The sequence below is a fragment of the Pagrus pagrus genome (assembly GCF_965226575.1).
Source record: "Pagrus pagrus genome assembly, chromosome: 14".
In the NCBI taxonomy this organism is placed as follows: Eukaryota; Metazoa; Chordata; class Actinopteri; order Spariformes; family Sparidae; genus Pagrus; species Pagrus pagrus.
In genome coordinates, this window is record NC_140198.1 from 25358985 (window position 1) to 25379643 (window position 20659).

Sequence of the window (20659 nt, forward strand, 5' to 3'; positions counted from 1 at the left end):
CACATCTATCTATCATCTATCACACATGTACATGGAATGTGATAGTCTATGAAGTTTTCTTCTGGAATGTCTTTAGTAAGTCAGGTGACAGAGTATAAAGATGGAGAAAGACTTCATACATAGCAATCGGTGCTGGATTAATGGATCTTGCACATGAGTATCTCGTGAACAAGCAGGGTTTGGGATTTTTTATTGACTTTTAACGACTTTGTGAATTTTTACAGAGCTCTGGAAGGGACATGAGGAAAAAAAAGTCAGGGGAGATAATAACAAAGTTAGAGTCTCTGCTAATACAGGGGATTGTGACCTGTAGTTTCCCCAGTAAACACACCAACCTCTTCGGCAGTCGCAATCCCTCCTAACCGACCTGCTGTTGGTCTTGTTGGGTTATTTCTCCTTTAGAGCCGCTCGATGCTGCCAGAGTGTGTCTGGACTGGAGAGACCGGACAAGCCGTGTGTCTGAACCGTGGGCAGCCTGGTGGTAAACCACACCTTGCAGAAACCAAGTAACGTTAGAACTGCTGTGCTTTGTTTTACAAACCAGACGCAACCAAAACACAACCAGAGAATTCAGTCAGATACAGTTGAAATCCACCATGATGAAATATCTGCAGGAGCTCTTCTATGCAGCTGTTATTGATTGTTTCACTGTAAGCTTCTGACGAGGTAACCAGTCACAGCACGAGTACAGTCACAGTTTGGTTAGGCTTAGGCAACAAAACTACTGGTTAGGTTTCACATTGGTAACTAACTGATGATCACAAGAAATAGAATATCCTCTCTGTTCGAGGTTACATTCTTAAGGAGTATAAATAGGCGCACATTCTTAAGGAGGGGATAACCATTTCAGTTTCACAGTATCGTTGTATACAGAATGAAAACAGAAGGGGTTTTTTGTTTGAACAAATGCTTCATCATAATATCACAAAATATTATGTCCTGACAGACATGAAACTTTGAAATTTGAAATATTTACATTTCTAATAACAATAATATGGTGGAATAAGACAAGCAAATAACCATCAATTTACCACGGTATGCCTTAAAACCTGTACACTGTTGCAGCCCTAGTTATATTTATACTTAATTTAGATCATTTTTTGTTGCTCAGTCCCAATGCTCAATGCTAAATATATCCAGTGTGATTCACGGCTCTAAAACATCCACATAAGTCCAAGTGAGGGTGAATACAATTATATATACCTGTAGCCTTTAGTGTGGGGGATGTCTGCATGTACGTAGATGTCCAGAAACAGCAATAGATGATTCATTTAGTATAGAAGAGGATGTCTTTCAAAAACACAAAGCCTCAGGCCGTGGTGGTGCTCCAATGTGTTGTTCATTTAATGTGTGTGCAGATTGTTCACAATATATTACACATCCAGCGGTGAACATGTCAAGATAAATGTTTTTTTATTGGGGATGTAGACTGTTTCGTGATTTTGCTTGAATTTTCATCACCCCCCGTGTCCACCTGACAGCAGCAACTGAAAACAAGCCAAACACGTGTCAGATTATTGAAAATATGAAGGCAGGTCCTCAGTGTGGAGCTGAGGACGAGGAGACCCGTGCCTATTGGTTTCATGGAAATGTGCTGAGGAGAGCCCGGGCTATAAAAGCGGCGCGTGTGTGAGCGGAGCGTCTCGTGGAGAGGAGTGTACCAGCTGGCCGGCGCGCATCACACATCACCGGGATCCACACAGACGCACGCAGCGCAGCCATGAGTGAGGTAGGTGCTACTTAAGCGGGCTGCAAACCTCCTTTTTCTGCTTCGCGCGATCCGTCAGCACCACAGCAACTGCTTTAAGACAACAAGTCTGATCTCTCGGCGCTCTGTAAAGTTAACAGACCTGTGTGCGCGTCTGGAGGTGAACACGTTTGCGACGCACAAGTGGGCTTAAAAAAATGTTGGATGAATTCGCCTCAAAATGTCGCGCTTTGTCCAAAAACCTGAACTTTAATTAGCTTCAGCTTCGACTTTTCATGCTTGAATGTTGCATGGTTCTGTGTGAGAGCTTTGATTTTGGATTCAATGTACTGTTTATTTATGATAATAATAATAATAATAATAATAATAATGATAATAACAACAACAGGTTTTCTAATATTTTTCTGCACATGGACACTGGACCACAAAATCAAACCTGACAGTTTCCGGCTGAGCACAAGACAATTCTTCCATGTGTCTGTCTGGCTGTGATGTGACTGATGTGCCGACTGGCCAACATACATTAAAGACTGTGACGTTTTTAGGGTAGGGTGTAAAATGAGCAGCAACATCTGAGATTCAAATCTCAAACTTCAGATGACAGCATGTGTGACAGTCCATGAGGCTGTAAACACACCCTTGTTGGTAAATATGGCTTAACGTGGCTTAACTTTGACATTTCAAACTAAAGCTCAGTCCAGCATGAACACATGCTGGATGAGGCAGAGGCACCGTTGACCTGCACGGTTAGTCCATGCATCATTTCACGAGGCTGAGGCATTACAACTTGTAAGTGGACTCGAGAGGGGAGATGAGTCCGTGATAATGTCAGAGCGGAGATTAGGAGGGACCCCTGCAAGTGTCCTCTCTGGAAGAAGACGGTTCACTGGCAACCGGCACATCCTATAGTCAATGAATTATTCAGCTCTTGCTGCTAACCAGGAGAAATAATACATTCTCACAGTGTGCACGGGGGAGCACTGGCTCCAATGAGACCTTATCATGAGTTTGTCCATCCAAAGCAACTGGACTGACTCGAGGCTGATCATACATATACTGTAGTAAGGCTGCTTTAAATCTGTTGCACATGTTGATGGATGGTGTCCAGTCGTGGTAGCTACTGTACATATTGTCTCCTCAAGCTGTTGGAGCTCTTTGAAATACAAGAAAACAAATTGCTGTAATTACTAGAGCCCGACCCACACTGGATTTTTGAGGCTAATGCCAACACTGATATTAAGGAGTAAAATAATCCTGATATTTATGTACGGGCCTGTATATATCAAACACATATCTAGTAATAATTACTTAAGAATCTTAATCAGCACTCCTCCAGTACACTCCTGTGAACACCAGCTGCCACTTCAGTCCTTGTGAATCTTTTATCACCAACTCGTGATGTCTTTTTGTACAGGCTCACACACACGATACACCCGTGTTGCCGACTCCTCTCCTACCCTCTCGTGTACAGCTCAGAGTGAAGTTAGCGTCTTATAAATAAGACATTACACACAGGAAAACTCCGGAAATTCAGCTGCATCTCATGCCCATAAAAAAGCCAGGGCCGAGACGAGGGTACGTCGCTGACTGAATGAATAATTCAATAAAAATCAATGGCAGCCTCCATCTACCTCCACACTCCACTGCTCTTACCTTTATTCTCTATTCTAATTGGCACTCTCACCAGTAGGAGAGGAGATTTAAATTTCTATTGAATCATTACGATGTGTCCAGTTTGGACCGTTTTATAGACGAGAGAGAGAAATCTTGCTTAATTACTGCTCACCGTCTGCCTATAGAGCCTGAGGAATTATAAAGTGTCTGTGTCTAATAAATACACAGCAGCTTGTATCTCCAGGGGCGATAATATCATCTAAGGCAGTATATTATTTATACTCGCTTTAATAAAACCCATAAAGCCACGTTTCACCGTAACTGCATTACAACAATACACTTAATTCATCAGCCAGAGAGTGCTGGCACAAAAAATCAAACATTAGACTGCATTGAAATTGTTTGGCTTGGCAGTATTTTAAAAATCTGCATTATTGTCAAATGAATTGTGACATTGTGGAGGATTAATGTGAAGAAATGATGCCACAGCAGAGTGTGTAGTGTTAGTGCTGCAGCTGATTCATCCTCAGCTGTGCTCATAAACATCAGGCAGTTTGAGGTTCCTGTGGTGAAAGTAGCTTAAACGTGTGGTCTGTCACCATAGTGATGAACAATTCTGCACTTTGAAGCTGCACTATCTAGCAAATCATGACTACAGTGCATGGAGACCGAAATCAACAGCAAATTTGGCAGCGTGCGCTCAGTTTCTAGCAGGAACGGTCTCATGCAGGCTGCATTTTAACACATATATCGTGTTAATCTTAAATGACCTATTGATCTAGATATTTCTTAAAATCAAATCATTTTACATTTTTGGCTGTCTGTGATTTACAATGATATATTGTGATCACCATTCATAAACAGGTTGTTTTAATAAGTATTCCATCAGTGGAAGCTTCAGTTTCAGTTATTTTTAGAGGTTTTTATTTAGACAAGAAGCATTTTTCTTATGTTAGTGTAACCCACTGTCATTAGTGTCATTAGTTGTGCTGTTGGGCTTACATGATGATCTGGAGACTTACTCCTCCTCTGTTTAAGCCTCAGGTTGTTCAACAAAACTTTAATTAGATGGCACTTACTGGAGAGGCTTCAGCCAACTGTGCGCAGTTGCCAAGATACATCCGTTCCACTTTTCAGATTTTCTGCAAACAATAATGATTTCCTCCATACCCCATTACCTGTTAGTTTCACACCAGGAGATGTTTCACACCAGGAGATGTACCCACACAGCAGCCTGGTGGCTCGGGCGACAGTGATCACAGAGGAGGTTAGGAGCATCAAAACGTTGTCGTATTCACCTACAGCCACAGAGCATCTTTTAATTGACTTTAAATGATATACTGTGGCTGCCAAAGAACAGCTGCTTCACTTCTGAAATGTTGAAGATGTTACAAGGAGCCATATTTAGAAGATATTATCAGTAAATATGAATAAAATACAATCTTTGCTTGTACCGTGTCAATGCACCAAATGAAACACAAACAGGGGGAGGTCATCTCTAATTCACATGAGGTCCCCTGGTGACACTAGTCCTGTGTGAATAGGTCTTCAGATTACCTTGCATGATGATGACACATTGAGTGGTTGATGATATTTAACGTTGTTACAAACATAATTCGCATGGTTTACACTAAATTGTTAAACACTAAATGTGCTGATCAAATGCAAAATGTACCTTGCCAGGCAGCTGGATCACAAGATCTCGCGACCCATCTTGCCAGGCTTCAAGCTATGTGGTTGTGCCCGACCACACAGTGGGTCGACCAATCAGCCACCTATGAGGAACTACTGGTAGCTACAGGCGTTGCTTAGTTGTGACGAACAGCAAGAGAAGCGACTGGTTACTGCAAATATGTTGCAACAACAATTTGTAATTTCTGAATTCAGTTATTTATATTTTTAATAAACTACTCTGTCCTGGCAATAAGATTTGGTTCCCATCAGTGAAAGCAGTGGGCTGTGAGGTCTCTGTCGGTCAGTCGTAGTCAAATCACTGTGGTCCCTGGGAGGGTGAGCAGCAGTGCAGGCAGTAGGGGCCACTAGCAGGGCTTTTAGCCTCTTATTTAGATTGTATGTTAAAGTTTGTCTTCTGACTGTTGCAAGTTTAAAGTGGTGAATTTACAATGACCCTGTTTCCACACCAAGAAATTAATTAAAGCTGGGGTTGGTAAGATTAGAGAAGAAACCAGCAAGAGCAAGCAAAATTTTGAAAGTATCCAACTGAAAAATCCCCCCCTCCCTCCAGGCCTTCCTCCAGGACTCGACCACACAGAGACAGACTGCAGGCTGACCAGCAGTGAGGAGCTATGGGTTAGCGGCTAGTTCACTAAGTTCAACAAGCTCTCTTAGCTTTTTAAATCTAATACATACATAAATTAACAATTCTATTAAATGCTACAGTCATATAAACACGAGCAAAGTAAACATCATGAATGCACCGCAGTCCGAAAAGACTGCGCGGCCCCGCGGTTACTGCTAACTGTTGTTGGTGTGTGCTGTGTGCTAACTGTGTACTGTGATCACACTGATCACATCGCTAACTGTGTCTCATTCACATGTGAGGAAACACTTAACATTATCAGATTTAATGTAGACAATAAACCTGGCTCACCGCTGTCAAGCGAGCATGTAGTGGCAACATTTGGGCTGCATTTTTTCTTCCATTCTTATGCGACAAGCCTGCCAAGTCTCGTGGAAGATGAGTGCATAGGGCAGAGTGCTTGCAGGCACTATATAATTATTATTTATTAGTCTTATTTTTGTAGGTTTGGTGATAATTCCCATCAGTTATGTTAACATTGTAATTTCTTAGATCTAGCAAAGCATCATCCCTAAAGAAAAACCTGACAGAGCAAGAGAAGCGATCAGTGAGATAATTAGTCAGGTTGTAAACAAGTCAACAGTTTAACCAGATTATCTATATCAATGTATTTGGTGAGGAGGGAGTTTGAAATGTTACTGTTACAGCCCTGAAAGGGTGAGCAGCCATTTTCTTTTGCACTGTTTTGTCCTGTTTATCCCGGGGAGTTTAATGAATGTCTTTTTGTGTGTTTGTGTGAGCGCTTTCTGAGGACAGATTCTTTTGTTGTTTGTTTTGGCCTTCATCACCCCTAAATGATATTGCTTCAATTTATTGTCTCAAATTTCTCTTGTTTTTGTAGTAATAAATGATTTATGGATTATGATGTACAATCATATCCGATTGGAAGATGGCCAGAACTACCAAAATAAGACTCATGTTGTGTTAAATTGGAGTTATCCCTGCACTTTCAGATTTCTGACATTTTAGAATCCTCCGTTCCATTAGCATAACTGGGTGTTATTGGACAGTATTTGGTGTCAAATTGTGTTTCACATGAAAGCTTTTAGTGAACAACCCCAGCTGCTAAAAGCTGATGCAAATAACACTCTGGACAGGGGTGGAAATATGATTTTCTTGTAATTTCTCTGTAATTCAGTTGCAGGTTAATTGCAGCACACTGTGCTTAAGTGCTGCTTGACATTAGATTTAGTAGGATTCGACTGGCCCCTTGATGTCAAGTCATTTTTATGGCGTTGAATCACTTTGTTGTATGTGTGCATGTGCATGGGGCTGTACAGCACATGAAGAATAAAACGGCAACGCCTCAGTCATCTGAATTAAATCTGTTCAATGTAAGTATTGATGGATTGCCATAGGCAGTATTAAAGAGGATATCTGGTGTTAGTGACGAACTGTCCTTCAATCAATGGATCAACGTTTAAGTGGTCTCTTGCTGTGTTCACCTAGCCCATGCTTTAATTACAGTGAGAGTGGTGGCTGTGGTGACTACTTGGCAAAGCCATTTGTTTCATCATCCAAAGTGGACTAGAGGCCTTTTTATTAAATTAATGAGATAAGAGTGTTAAAAGTTGCTGATCAGTGTAAAAAGGACAACAAGCTGAGTTGGAGAAAAGTGGCTGGGGATGGATTTTCTTGAAAACTCCCTTTTGCTGACTTAAGGCTGATGAAGTGATTGAGATCCGGACCAAAGTGGTGATTAGAAAGAAAAATCCTCTGCTACGCTGCAGGAAAAGTGTCACTTGACACATGTCGATATAATGTGATTCTTTTCACACTTATTGACCTGAAATATAAACACATTTTAATCTTCAATGCTCCGTGATTTGTTGCGAGGCATGTAGACTGACCCTAATCCCGCTTTAAACAATGAATAGAGATTACATTGAAATAATCTGTAATCCACCTAAACTGTCAGCAGGATTTGGTGGTGGTGCGTCCACTTGCTGTGCCCCGTCCTCAGGGGTAATCCTGGCTTCTGCCGGGTTTTGCAGAGAGAAAATGATAAACATCAGTGAGTGAGGGATGAATGGTCAACACAGGAGAAGATAGAGCAGATTACACTTAACCTGCCAAGACGGGATCAGTTCTATAGTAGCATTATCAGCTTTTGCATAGAAGCTCAGAGATAGGTTTACCATGAGGCTCTCAATATGTCACACATATAATTTCCCAGGGGAATTGCATATCTCACAGAGAGGGAGCTGTTAACATTCACATATGCCTGACACAGTAATACACCCGAGACCAGCACCTGATTCAGTATGGTCTATAGCATAGAGTCACCTTAAAGGAATACAAGCAAAATAAGTAAAGTAAGTAAAAACATGTGTCTCTTGTTAATTAGTCTGTTTCTTATTGCACTGAGGCATGATGATTAAAACAATGTTTAAAAATGTTTTTAAAGCTGTATTAAAGGAACAGTTCATCCATAAATAAAAACAAATATATATATTAAATATATACTCGATATGTATTTACCTTCATGCTCATGATGGAAAGTCGGTTTTGGAGTCCACAAATAACATCTGGAGCTTCACAGCAAAACATCACTGCAGCATTCTCCAACAACTGAAGTAGATGGGGATTTATTTTTATATAAACACAATATGGTTCCATAAAGCTCATCTGGTGTAATCCAAGACTCTGGAAGCCCTGAGATCCCAATATCGATTTTGAAAAGATTTTATTTACATCCTTGAGGCACGGTTGAACATGTGCACCCACTTTAAGCCATTTTTAGCTTAGCAGCTATAGGTGTAAATAACATCTTTTCAAATCAATGTGGAATCTCAGGGCTTCCAATGGCTTAGATCATGCTGGATGAGTTGTATGGAGTCATTTTATGTGGTTGGGGTTTTTTTTCAGTTGATGTTGAAAAGAATACTGAAAAAAAACGCTTTTCTGCTGTGAAGCTCCAGAAAGTGTTGTGGACTGCAAAACTTCACCTGACTTTCCAACGGCATAGGGATGAGTAGGTAATGACAGAACTTTCATTTTTGGGTGAACCTAGCCAGCTAATGAGAGCAGTGATCCAACAGAAACTACACACGATGTATCTGAATAAAAAGACCTCCTCATCATTACCTGTTTGAATCGACATCTGTTTCTGTCTTTGTCACTGAAATGGTTTACCACACCTCTCAGTCACTCACTGTCCTCCATCTGTGAGCAGGTACAAACAGAAGCTGCATGTTTCAGTGTTTTTTAATTTCACTGTGTTTTGTTGGGCCTGGATGGAATGTAAGCTGTATCTGAGATCCCTGCAGATATAGTTATTTTGTGCAGCATAGCAGTAAAAATGTTGCTTATCCCCTCTTTTCATTTTGCCTTCAGAGTGTTTACAGCTGCTTTTTGAAAGTAAGACTATTCTACACAGTTGGCTGCGTGCTGCTGGGTGGCCCAACTCTGCCTAATGCATGCTAATGTTCTTTGGGAAAACCATGCTGCTTTGCCATTAGTTCTACTTGAATAACTCCAGCTGGAAGGCAAACTGTACCTTCTTTATAGTGTAATGATGCTGTTGTACATGTTTAGGTGAGTGAAAGTGAAAAAGTGAAAGTGAAAAAATCACTGGCCCCTATTGGTATCTAGCCATGCAGTTAGTCTTGGTTTAATTCTGTACATCTCTTTGACTTCTACCTCCACACCGATACATTAAAGGTCAGTGAGAGAATATGTGTTTTGTACTTTGGCTGATGTGATCAAACATTGCTTTCTGCAATGATCCTCCATCCTTGATACAGTCCATGATCATTTTATTTAATAAATAAACCATGAGTTGAACTACACCAGTAAGTAGCTAAATTAAATTCTAGGGAAAAGCGTCTTGTTAAATTTTTTAACTCTGGTTTATCTTGCTGCTAAAGGATTGTGCAAAGGCCTAGAGAAATTAAGATGATGGTCAAATGACCAACACCTACCCATCCTCTTACATCCCTATGCCAAAGCAAGTATGTAATCATCTATAACACTTAAACTTATTTTAATCTTACCATATTAAAGGCTGTAAATGAACTTAATCAGTACATAGCCCTTTTCACAATATCTAAACATAGACATTTTTCCTGCTAGAGGCAGAGTGTAATGATAATGTTAAAGCTAACTATCAGTCATTTCAGCTTCATTATATTTGCTCCCCTTGTTTTCACTCCTTTTTACCCCCTTTTCTAGAAAACTGTCCTCCTGATTTATACGACCAATTAAACTGAAGTCTGGGGAGTAACTGACTCACTTTAATTAGTGAACACGTCAGCATCAGATAAAGATGAATAAGGAAGTCAGCCAACTTTTCTGTCAAAAACAACAGCCTTAATGAGAAAAGGGCACTATCCAACTGCCACATGAACATTTCTATCAGGTTTTGCTGGGAACAGTTTTAAGCTGGACATCTCAAATATTATCTGAAGTGTCAGCCTGGTCTCACCAAATGGTGCAAGACATGCAAAGTTAATTCAGGTATTTAACTTCCATCACACACGTAACACAAGTTATGTCAAGTATGTAAAACCTAACCATGTGCATTTGGTGCCTAAACCTTACCGAACAGCAACCATTTCACAACATTGACCATGTGTTTATTATTGTTACCATGATGACAACGGCATCAAATGCTGAAGGATGCCTGCCTTCGTTCTTTTTCCAGCACGTCCACAAGTCATAACATGCTAACAGTGTTAAATGACACGTGAAAAGCTTAAAATGCATGACATGACACATGTCACATTGAGAGTGTTTGATGAATTCAGTCCAGTGAGTTGGACTTTGCTTTCTTTGTTTTCTATGATATTGGCATTAACGCAGTAGATGAAAGAATTAACTGCTTTGTTGTGAATTAATGAGTTGGAAACAGAAGAGGGTATCAATCCATTGTGACGTTACAGAACTTCAACTTCAACATTACAGCTGTCGCGACGCCATCTTGTTTGTTTTTTTAGCCAAAGTGACATCAGTCAGGTAAAGCTTTTCATTTGTGCCATGGATCGAATCAATGTGATGTTATACTAACATCAACAGTCACTTCCAGGTGACAACTAGCGGTTGATTTGCATTGATGTCCTTTCAGCCGTAACTGTAATGTTTAGATACACAGTTTAACAACATGGTCCGACCTATCTGACGTTTCTGCTGTGCTGATTTCATGCAGTGTATTGCTTTGCCAGCATCTTTGATATCTAATGTAACCAAAAGCGACATCTCGGACTAACTGCTACTTTGGGGTAAACTCAAGCTGTCATTTTCTTTAGTCTGCGGCCCAACAGGTAAATTAGGTCCCCAAACTAATTAGTTAGTCAATTTGTTGTTTTTAATGAGGTATGAAATCATCAAATATGCATTTTAGATGAATGAGATGTATACATTTTGTAATTGCGTCATGAAAAAAGCTAGTGCATGATGCAGAGGTTTTCTACCCAGAAGGTATTGTGAACAAACATTGTGATTAATTCTCTACTTTATGACCACATACCTGCAAAATTAGTGACATTACATCACCCTTAGCTTTACTTTGTTCTAAATTAAGTTTGAATGCTAACACGCTAAACTAAGATCTTAAACATAGTGAACTTTATAATACCTTCTAAGCCCCAGCATGTGGGCATTTTGATAGTAGCTGCCAGCATTGTCATTGTGAGTATGCCAGCATGCTGATGTTAGCATTACGCTTAAAGCACTGCTGTGCCTAAATACAGCTTCTCAGAGTCACTAGCATGTCTTTAGTCCTTTAGCAGCAAAGAGACTGAAAACAGCCATGTGCTAATGACCCACCCTACTCCACCTGTGATTGGTTAACTTTGTTGGTTGCGTTCTCTATGCTTGACTCAAACTGTTAACTCGCACAGTAGCTCTTGTAATGTCCCTTTTCAGCACTGTTTAAGCAGTAGTAGCACTTCGACCTCTTCACACCGACACACCAACATCTTCAGGTTCTCTCCCGGTCTTCTGCTGCTGTGTCGGGGTCACTTTTTGTGTGTGTCTCTAGGCTTGTTAGGTGGAGCAAACAGGCCGGCTGTTAGCTGCCCAGAGACACTGCAGCTGCGACAGCCAACACGTTGGTGTGTTTACTAGCAGGGAAACTACCACTCACAATCCGCTGTAAAAGCTCCACTGCTGACATACAGTTAGGAAATAATAACGTGTCAGTGACATAGGGTTTTTGTGGCCCTGGTCATCTGCTGGACAACAAGGGGGAGGCAGATCAATGGGACCCATGACTAAGTGTGTGTTCTCAGCTGTCGTCCCATATCACACCCCCCTGGGTGCCCTGGTAGTCCCGCTGTACGACCAGAGGGAAGGAGGGGTTACTGTATTGTTTCGCAACTGTATATAGTCAAAACATCAATCAATCAATCAATCAATATATCAATCAATCATTATTTGTATAAGGCCAATTCACAACAAAAGTCATCTCATGACACTTTCCAAATTGAGCAGGTTAAATACTTGGTTAATTTCTTTATCGAGACCCAACATTTGCCCCATGAGCAAGCACTTGGCAACAGTGGCAAGAAGAAACTGCCTTTTAACAGGCAGAAACCTTGGAGCAGAGCTGGACTCAATGGTGGGCGGCCATCTGCCTCGACGTTCATTGCCAAAGACAATTTGCGGCTACTTTTATTTTACTGTGGAAGGAAAGCAGAAGTGCATCAAGTAAAAAGTAAAAACAAATTATGCAACAATAATAATTGCTGAATACATCACATTTATTATTAAAGGACATTGTTCAAGTCATCTTTTTCTTAAAATTAGTACAATATTCTGGAAAATTATTTCCATTTTTTTTTTTTTTTTTAATGTATTTCCATAATTCCATTCAAAGAGTTAAACGTTCATAGATTATAGATTCAGGGCCCACAATTTAAATGATTTCAAGTATTTATTTGTTTATTTGTACATAATTTGAGCATCCAGCTCATAAAACCCATGAAAACAGGAATTCAAAAAATTAGAAAACTGTGAAGAAATCAGCCCAAAATTTAAATTGCTTCACTTTAGTTCAATTGTCTCAGTTCGGTTCAATATGGGGAAGACTGCAGACTTGACAACTGGCCAGAAGACCATCATTGATACCCTCCATAGGATGGGTAAGCCACAAAAGTTCATAGCTAAGGAGGCTGGCTGTTCACAGAGTGCTGTGTCCAAGCATATCATTGGAAAGTCTAGTGGAAGGGCAAAATGTGGCAGGAGAAGATGCACCAGCAGAAGAGATGACCGTGGGCTTCAGCGGATTATCAAACAGAGAAGATTCAAGAATCTGGCAGAGATCCAGAAAGAGTGGAATGAGGCGGGAGTCACAGCTTTGAAAACCACCACATTCAGACGCATCCGGGAGATGGGCTACAACTGTCGGGTTCCTCGAGTCAAGCCACTTCTGAGCCTGAGCCAACGTAGAAAGCGTCTCAACTGGGCCAAGGGGAAGAAGGACTGGACTGTTGGCCAGTGGTCCAAGGTCCTCTTTTCCGATGAAAGTAAAGTGTGCCTTTCATTCGGGAATCAAGGTCCAAGGGTTTGGAGGAAGACGGGTGAGGAACAGAACCCAAGCTGCTTGAGGTCCAGTGTGAAATATCCACAGTCAGTCATGATTTGGGGTGCAATGTCCGGTGCAGGTGTTGGTAAACTCTGCTTTCTTAAATCCAAGGTCACCGCAACAGTCTACCAGAATGTTTTAGAGGACTTCATGATTCCTTCTGCTGAGGATCTGTATGGAGATGCAGATTTCATCTTCCAGCAGGACCTGGCCCCTGCCCATACCGCCAGAAGCACCAAAACCTGGTTTGATGCCCATACCATCACAGTGCTTGACTGGCCAGCCAACTCACTGGACCTAAACCCCATTGAAAATCTATGGGGTATTATCAAGAGGAAAATGAGGGGCACCAGACCCAAAAACAAAGAAGAGCTGACAGCAAGCATCAAGGAAATCTGGGCTTCCATAACTCCCAGACAATGCCACAGGCTGATTGCCTCAATGCCACGGTGCATCGAGGCAGTGATTAAGGCAAACTGATTCCCAACCAAGTATTGAAGATTGACATATTGTTTTGAAATGATACCATGAGTTTTTGGTATTGTTACATCCATATATATACAGACCCTTACCAAAAAATTTGAATATCATGGAAAAGTTTATTTATTTCCATAATTCCATTCAAAAAGTTAAACTTTCATAGATTATAGATTCAGGGCCCACAATTTAAACGATTTCAAGTATTTATTTGTTTATTTGTACATAATTTGGGTTTCCAGCTCATAAAACCCACGAAAACAGGAATTCAAAAAATTAGAATACTGTGAAGAAATCACCATTTACTTCTCAGCTTTTGCAGAAAAAAAACAAAGAAATTAGGATCACATCAAATCAATCAAAATATGCTACTTTCAAAACGACATGTCAATCTTCAATACTTGGTTGGGAATCCCTTTGCCTTAATCACTGCCTCGATGCGCCGTGGCATTGAGGCAATCAGCCTGTGGCATTGAGGCAATCAGCCTGTGGCATTGTCTGGGAGTTATGGAAGCCCAGATTTCCTTGATGCTTGCTGTCAGCTCTTCTTTGTTTTTGGGTCTGGTGCCCCTCATCTTCCTCCTGATAACACCCCATAGATTCTCAATGGGGTTCAGGTCCGGCGAGTTGGCTGGCTAGTCAAGCACTGTGATGGCATGGGCATCAAACCAGGTCATGGTGCTTCTGGCGGTATGGGCAGGGCCAGGTCCTGCTGGAAGATGAAATCTGCATCTCCATACAGATCCTCAGCAGAAGGAATCATGAAGTCCTCTAAAACATTCTGGTAGACTGTTGCGGTGACCTTGGATTTAAGAAAGCAGAGTTTACCAACACCTGCACCGGACATTGCACCCCAAATCATGACTGACTGTGGATATTTCACACTGGACCTCAAGCAGCTTGGGTTCTGTTCCTCACCCGTCTTCCTCCAAACCCTTGGACCTTGATTCCCGAATGAAAGGCACACTTTACTTTCATCGGAAAAGAGGACCTTGGACCACTGGCCAACAGTCCAGTCCTTCTTCTCCTTGGCCCAGTTAAGACGCCTCCTACGTTGGCTCAGGCTCAGGAGTGGCTTGACTCGAGGAACCCGACAGTTGTAGCCCATCTCCCGGATGCGTCTGAATGTGGTGGTTTTTGAAGCTGTGACTCCCGCCTCATTCCACTCTTTCTGGATCTCTGCCAGATTCTTGAATCTTCTCTGTTTGATAATCGGCTGAAGCTCTCATCATCTCTTCTGCTGGTGCATCTTCTCCTGCCACATTTTGCCCTTCCACTAGACTTTCCATTGATATGCTTGGACACAGCACTCTGTGAACAGCCAGCCTCCTTAGCTATGAACTTTTGTGGCTTACCCATCCTATGGAGGGTATCAATGATGGTCTTCTGGCCAGTTGTCAAATCTGCAGTCTTCCCCATATTGAACCGAACTGAGATAATTGAACCAAAGTGATTTAATGACACCTGGGGAAACCTGTGCAGGTGCTTTGAGTTTAGTAGATGATTAGTGTGTGACACTAAGTTTAAAACATTCGTGCCCTGCAAAATTTGGGCTGATTTCTTCACAGTATTCTAATTTTTTGAATTCCTGTTTTCGTGGGTTTTATGAGCTGGAAGCCCAAATTATGTACAAATAAACAAATAAATACTTGAAATCGTTTAAATTGTGGGCCCTGAATCTATAATCTATGAAAGTTTAACTTTTTGAAAGGAATTATGGAAATAAATAAACTTTTCCATGATATTCTTATTTTTTGGAAAGGGTCTGTATTACCATTTGTCTGGTGATGACTGGGTAAACAGTAGAAATGGAGCATTCATGTTACAAAGTAGTCCATGAAGGTACACTTGCATGTATGTTGTCCAGTGCAGTGCCTTGCTGGAGATGTTACTGGTTGTGGTAAAAGCTGAGCCAGTTTCAACTTCTTGCTGTGTGACCTTACCCTGTTTGGAAGGACTTAGGTTGAAGCCCATGCTGTACCACTAGACTGGCTCCATTCAAATACATGAAAGCACTTCATTTTTTCAAAGTTTGCATGTGTTTGAACAAGGGCTTTTTTTTTTAACAAATTAAAAAAGCTCTATTTTGAACTTGGTTGTGCTGTAAATATCTCACTGTGATGTCACATCTTTTACCTTGTTACATCATCAAAGAAAAGCAAGTTGCTGTTCATATCCAAACGATGTTGTTTAGCTGTTTTGAAATCATTAGGTTGTTTTCATGGAAAACTCATTTTGAACACAGTGTGTAGTCCATCATTGTTGCATCATGTTGCTTGTTCAGTCAATCATTCCTCAGCGGTGTCACTCTTGCATGCTGTCATCCCGTTTACAGTGTGGTGGTGGGGAAGCTGCTCAGGAGTTGTAATGGCGCTGCGATGAGCTGTCTGTGACCTAGTTTTGCTGTCTCCTCGTTAAATTGTTAATAGATCCTGAGTGCAGCATGGAGTCTCTCTGGGGAGCCCAAGCTGCCATAAGAACCAAAAATAGCCCCCCACACACTGAGAAGGTGATTTATTTATTTTACCAATTCCCTCCTTGGCCACGCCAAGCCTTCGTGCCAACTTAGTGTTTCCTAAACTCAGTCAATGAGAGAAGCACATCAGAAAGAAGTGATGAACACAATACATCTTTAGAAACTGCACCAATACAACTCATCTTGACTGTGGGTGTAAATGTGCTGATACTGAAAATCAGCTGCCACAGACTGACAGCTGTATATAATTCATTTGTATGGAGGCAATGAGCACCAGTAGTAGTGAGCTATACCCACATGTAGCAAACTGGTTATATGGATCAATTTAGCAGTTTATAGTTGAACAAAAAGTATTTCAAATGTCTGTCACTATGAGGTTTGGCAATAACATTTGTCCTGTTTTCTTGTGTTTCTGGGTCCAGATCAATATGGGCTTTAAGGGCTGGTACTGATGTTTTTGACACTGTGACAGTCATATATCTGAACATGCCGCCATTAGAAAGAAATTACTCTAATGCATTCCTGGATTCTGATCCAGTAGCTCAAGGGAGAACAACATAATAATTTTGAGTGTTTATCAAGCTTTGTACATTGTTAGTCAACCGTAACAGACCAGAGCCATATGTGGCACATACTCTGTGCAGAAGGACATCATCATTAGTGATGTAATTATCATCATTGCCATCCATTTGTCAAGCTCTGTCTGTCTCCAGCATATGGGACTGAGAGCAGGCAAACACTGCAGCTCGTCCTCGGGGACTGTGAGAGCACGCCATCTCTGCACAAGCTGCACACAAGCCCTGCTCAAACACCAGCCAGCAACACTGCTAGGTTCGGTTCAGTTCGCCACATTACTGGCACTGAAGGCATGTGAGACTCATGATCTCCTTTCGTCCAGCTTCCTAATGAGGAGCTGTGCTGTCAGGCATGGCTGAAAGAGAAAAGAAATAATATGAACGTATAATCAGTGTTACAGTAAATGTCAGAAAGTAAACTGTAGACAGGGACATACACCCTGTCAGTGAGCCCAACTCACCACAAGGGAAAGAGTCAAAGCAAGATATATCTCTTTAATTCTCGCTTTCTACAATATCTCATTATGGGTTAATGGGAGCGTACCTATGTTCCCGGGGTCCTATGTTCCCCGTTTTTCCCAAAAAAGGTCCTACGTTCCCCGGTTTGTTCATCAACTGGCAACAGCGGGGAACATAGGACCCTTTTTTTAGAAAAAGGGTCCTACGTTCCCCGGTCACATACAAAGCGGGGAACATATGGATGATCCAGGGTTAACACACTACTAAAGTAACACATTACAGTTATACGATAGTAAGCCGTCTGCAACCCATTTAAACTAGCTCAGTAAGTGTCTCATAAAGATGTTTATGTTTTAACCTTCGTCAATATGGACATGCTATACATGAATTCAGTAGTGAAGTTCATTAAACAGAAACCATAAGAACCGACAAATAATTCATTTAGATTTGCCAGCATGGTAAACAAAAGACAAAAACAGTGGTGGCTCCTACCTTTGAAGAGGTCAGAACATCCATTTCTCGAACATTTATATTCCTTTAGTCCACAAGAGTCCACTCATAAGAATCAAAGAGGAGGTTTCATCAAATAAATCCAAGTTGAACATTGTCTTGTGAAGTCCATCACACTCCATCTTCCAACTGCGTTCATCAAACAAAAACACAACTTCATTCAACAGGAGACATATTTTCTGTTCTTCCTGCCTGGTGTTGTTCGGTATGTTTGTTTTCTTAATGTTGCTGCCTACAACATGAAAGTGTCTCTACCTTTCTCTGTCTAGTTGTCACCCAGGACAGCCCCTGCAGGACTGCAAGCTCCCAGCCTGATTTACCTCCACACCTGCCCTGTATCAGCCTCATTAGCCCTGCCCTGTTCCCACTGTTCCCCAGCCTATCAGCTCCTGTCCTGTTCTCCTGTTTCTTCACCTCGTTCCGTTCACCTGCACATCATCCCTTCGTCAATCTGACATTCATTTTGAATAAGGCTGCGGTCACACATATGCAAATGCAGGTGGCTGCCGTTGCTGAGTGTGGGCAGTGCAGGATGTGAGACACACAGAACTCTGTGGGTCAAGCACACACACATCTGTGCTATTGGTTGTGGCTGCAATTCCTCCGTCAAAGTTTAGTTTAACATTTGAATGCAAAGGTTTTTTGTCCCTTCACATGCACGGAATAGGAGTGAACAGGAGGAATGTTTGATTAGCGTATGTGACTGCAGCCTAAAAGTTCTGCCATTGGGTCCACCTTTTACACTCTCAGTGTGACCAAACGCTTTGATTGCCTGTGTGTTATCAGCAGCCTGTATTATAAGTAGCAGCTGCTCGGATTCAAACTGGAACAAAAATACAATACCACTCTGATATTAGTGTCTTTGTATGGATAACCCATTCATAGACACAGGATTTTACTGCAATGCTGCACAGCAAAAGCTTCTATAGAAAGGATGGATGAACGCTTTTGCTTGAGGCCAATTTCCATTCAGCTGACCCCAAATGACGGCACGAGGTTCAAGGACCCAGAATACCCAGAAATCATGTGTCAAAGTCTGTAAAGTTATTCTGAATGGCAGATGTATGTATGTGGTCTAAATGAAAGTTCAGTTATTTTTAGATTGTTGGTGCGTTGACATGTCTCTGGATTCAGCACTCATCCACTGCTCTGGCTAAAGACGTGACCGGAGACATGGCCCAAATAAAATCTAACCTAGCTAACCATAGCTGAATACTGAACTTTAAGATGGCCTCCCTGTGGGTGTAGCTTGCTGTGACACTGATGATCACCACACTAGTAACTTTGCTCTCAGAGACAGATTTATACCGTCATTCATCACATCTGCAGCACTGAGAAGATTTACTGCCATACCCTGGAAATAATTTGGAGGAAGCCTTGATGGATGTGAATCTGTTGGAGTCCCACTGGTTGATTGAGGTTGCTACAATGGTGATGTTTTTACATAAAATGCTCCTCAGTGCAGCTTCAACACATGGATAGTTCTGGCAGGTCATTACATCACACATCTTTTAACCCTGTGTGAACCCAGCGGGCTCCTACTGGCTGTTCCAAAGCCCAGATTAAAAATATTTGGCACCCAATTGGCTGCTCCCAAATGTAGATTAAAAAAAGTCCCCTGCCATCGGTGACCTGCCTGAGAGGCTTAGCCTGGCCAAATCTCATCTTGCAAATCACCCTTCACAACTCTTTTATAGGGGCGCACTTCTGTGTAATCGCTTAGTTTCACCAAACTTCTTCTAACCGCTGCTTTGTAAAGCATTTTCACAAAGTTTCTATATTGTGGTGTCTCTAAAAGCGCTCTAAACTTTCTTCCCCTTCTTCTTTTCTTCAGTCTGTCTAATTATATACCGACAAAGCTCCTGTGGCACCTGCTCCTTTGCCAGTGTTAATCATGATGATAGCAGGCCTCTCAGCTGGGCGTCCCTCGCCAGCTTCTGTGTTACGTGTGATCCATTAAATGAGGCAGAGATGGGTTGAAGTCAAGGTCACGGCTGACAGGTGTGAGGGTTAATGAAAAGTGGACAGTCGCAGACAGGGAGGAGTTACAGATGTGCTACACCGGCAGTTCATGTGTGAGTGTATCAGTCTGAGTCATTCTCTCAGTTGTTCGACCTGTTCTTACTCACCCAAACACTCCTGCGTCTTCACTTGTACTGGAGTTTTGCAGGCACCAGATTAGATAAGTAAGTCTGTTATAATCTGCAATGTAAGGTCGGTGGCACATTGACTTCAGTATAGTATAGAATTGTGTATGATAAATAGTTTAGAGAATATTATAGATACAAGATAAAACTGACACGAGGGTGGGACTTAAATAACAAGTCTGTCTGCTACCTCAACACCTTACTACTACTGATGTTTCAGAGCCATGATCGGGGCCATGGATTCTAACTTCACAAACTTCAGTCAGATAAGAGATCAATGAGCCAGGTAGACTAAACTTAACATACTCAACTTAACAACATGTATGCCCCTGCACTCGTGAACTAGCTAGTTCCACTGAAGTGATTGAGTTAACTGAATCACTAGTATCCAATTAGGGATGTGCATCTTCAACACTGAGGCGATACATTAAAGATTCATATGAAACAACCACAACAAACAACAAAATGTTGGTGGAGTTTGGCCTGTAATGGGGCGATCATTGAGATGGTTGGGTGTTTTTCCACACTGAGGAGTGTGGTGGCCACTCTAAGAAGGGACAGAAGTTTGATTAGTTCTTGGATCAGTGTCATGTCCTCCTCAGTTGTTGTTCCCAGAAACGCTCCAACATGTCCAAGGAGCTATTCCATCTTGTGGAAACATCATGGATCAGCTTGTGGTTGGGCAGGTGTAACTGGGCTTGTATCTCACGCAAGATTTCAGTTGCTTGTGGGCTTTTGTGAAAAAAAGTAACCACCTTCCTTACTTTCACTAAAAGCTCAGACACTCTGTCCAACTTCATGGATTTTTACGCAGCCAAATTTAGTGTGTGCGCGACGCACCGTATGTG

At 41.6% G+C, this 20659-nt stretch overlaps 1 protein-coding gene across 2 annotated transcripts in view; it reads left to right on the forward strand.

The window, feature by feature from the left end:
* The first annotated feature begins 1548 nt into the window (after positions 1-1548).
* pcp4a (Purkinje cell protein 4a) overlaps positions 1549-20659 on the forward strand; it is a 30750-nt gene continuing 11639 nt past the window's right edge. Inside the window, exon 1 of one of the 2 annotated variants that reach the window (XM_084373534.1) lies at positions 1549-1729. In XM_084373534.1, the coding sequence (XP_084229660.1) occupies positions 1721-1729 (9 nt within the window). In that variant the 5' untranslated portion in view covers positions 1549-1720. The remainder of the gene's footprint in view (positions 1730-20659) is intronic. The other variant, XM_084373535.1, reaches the window with a different exon arrangement.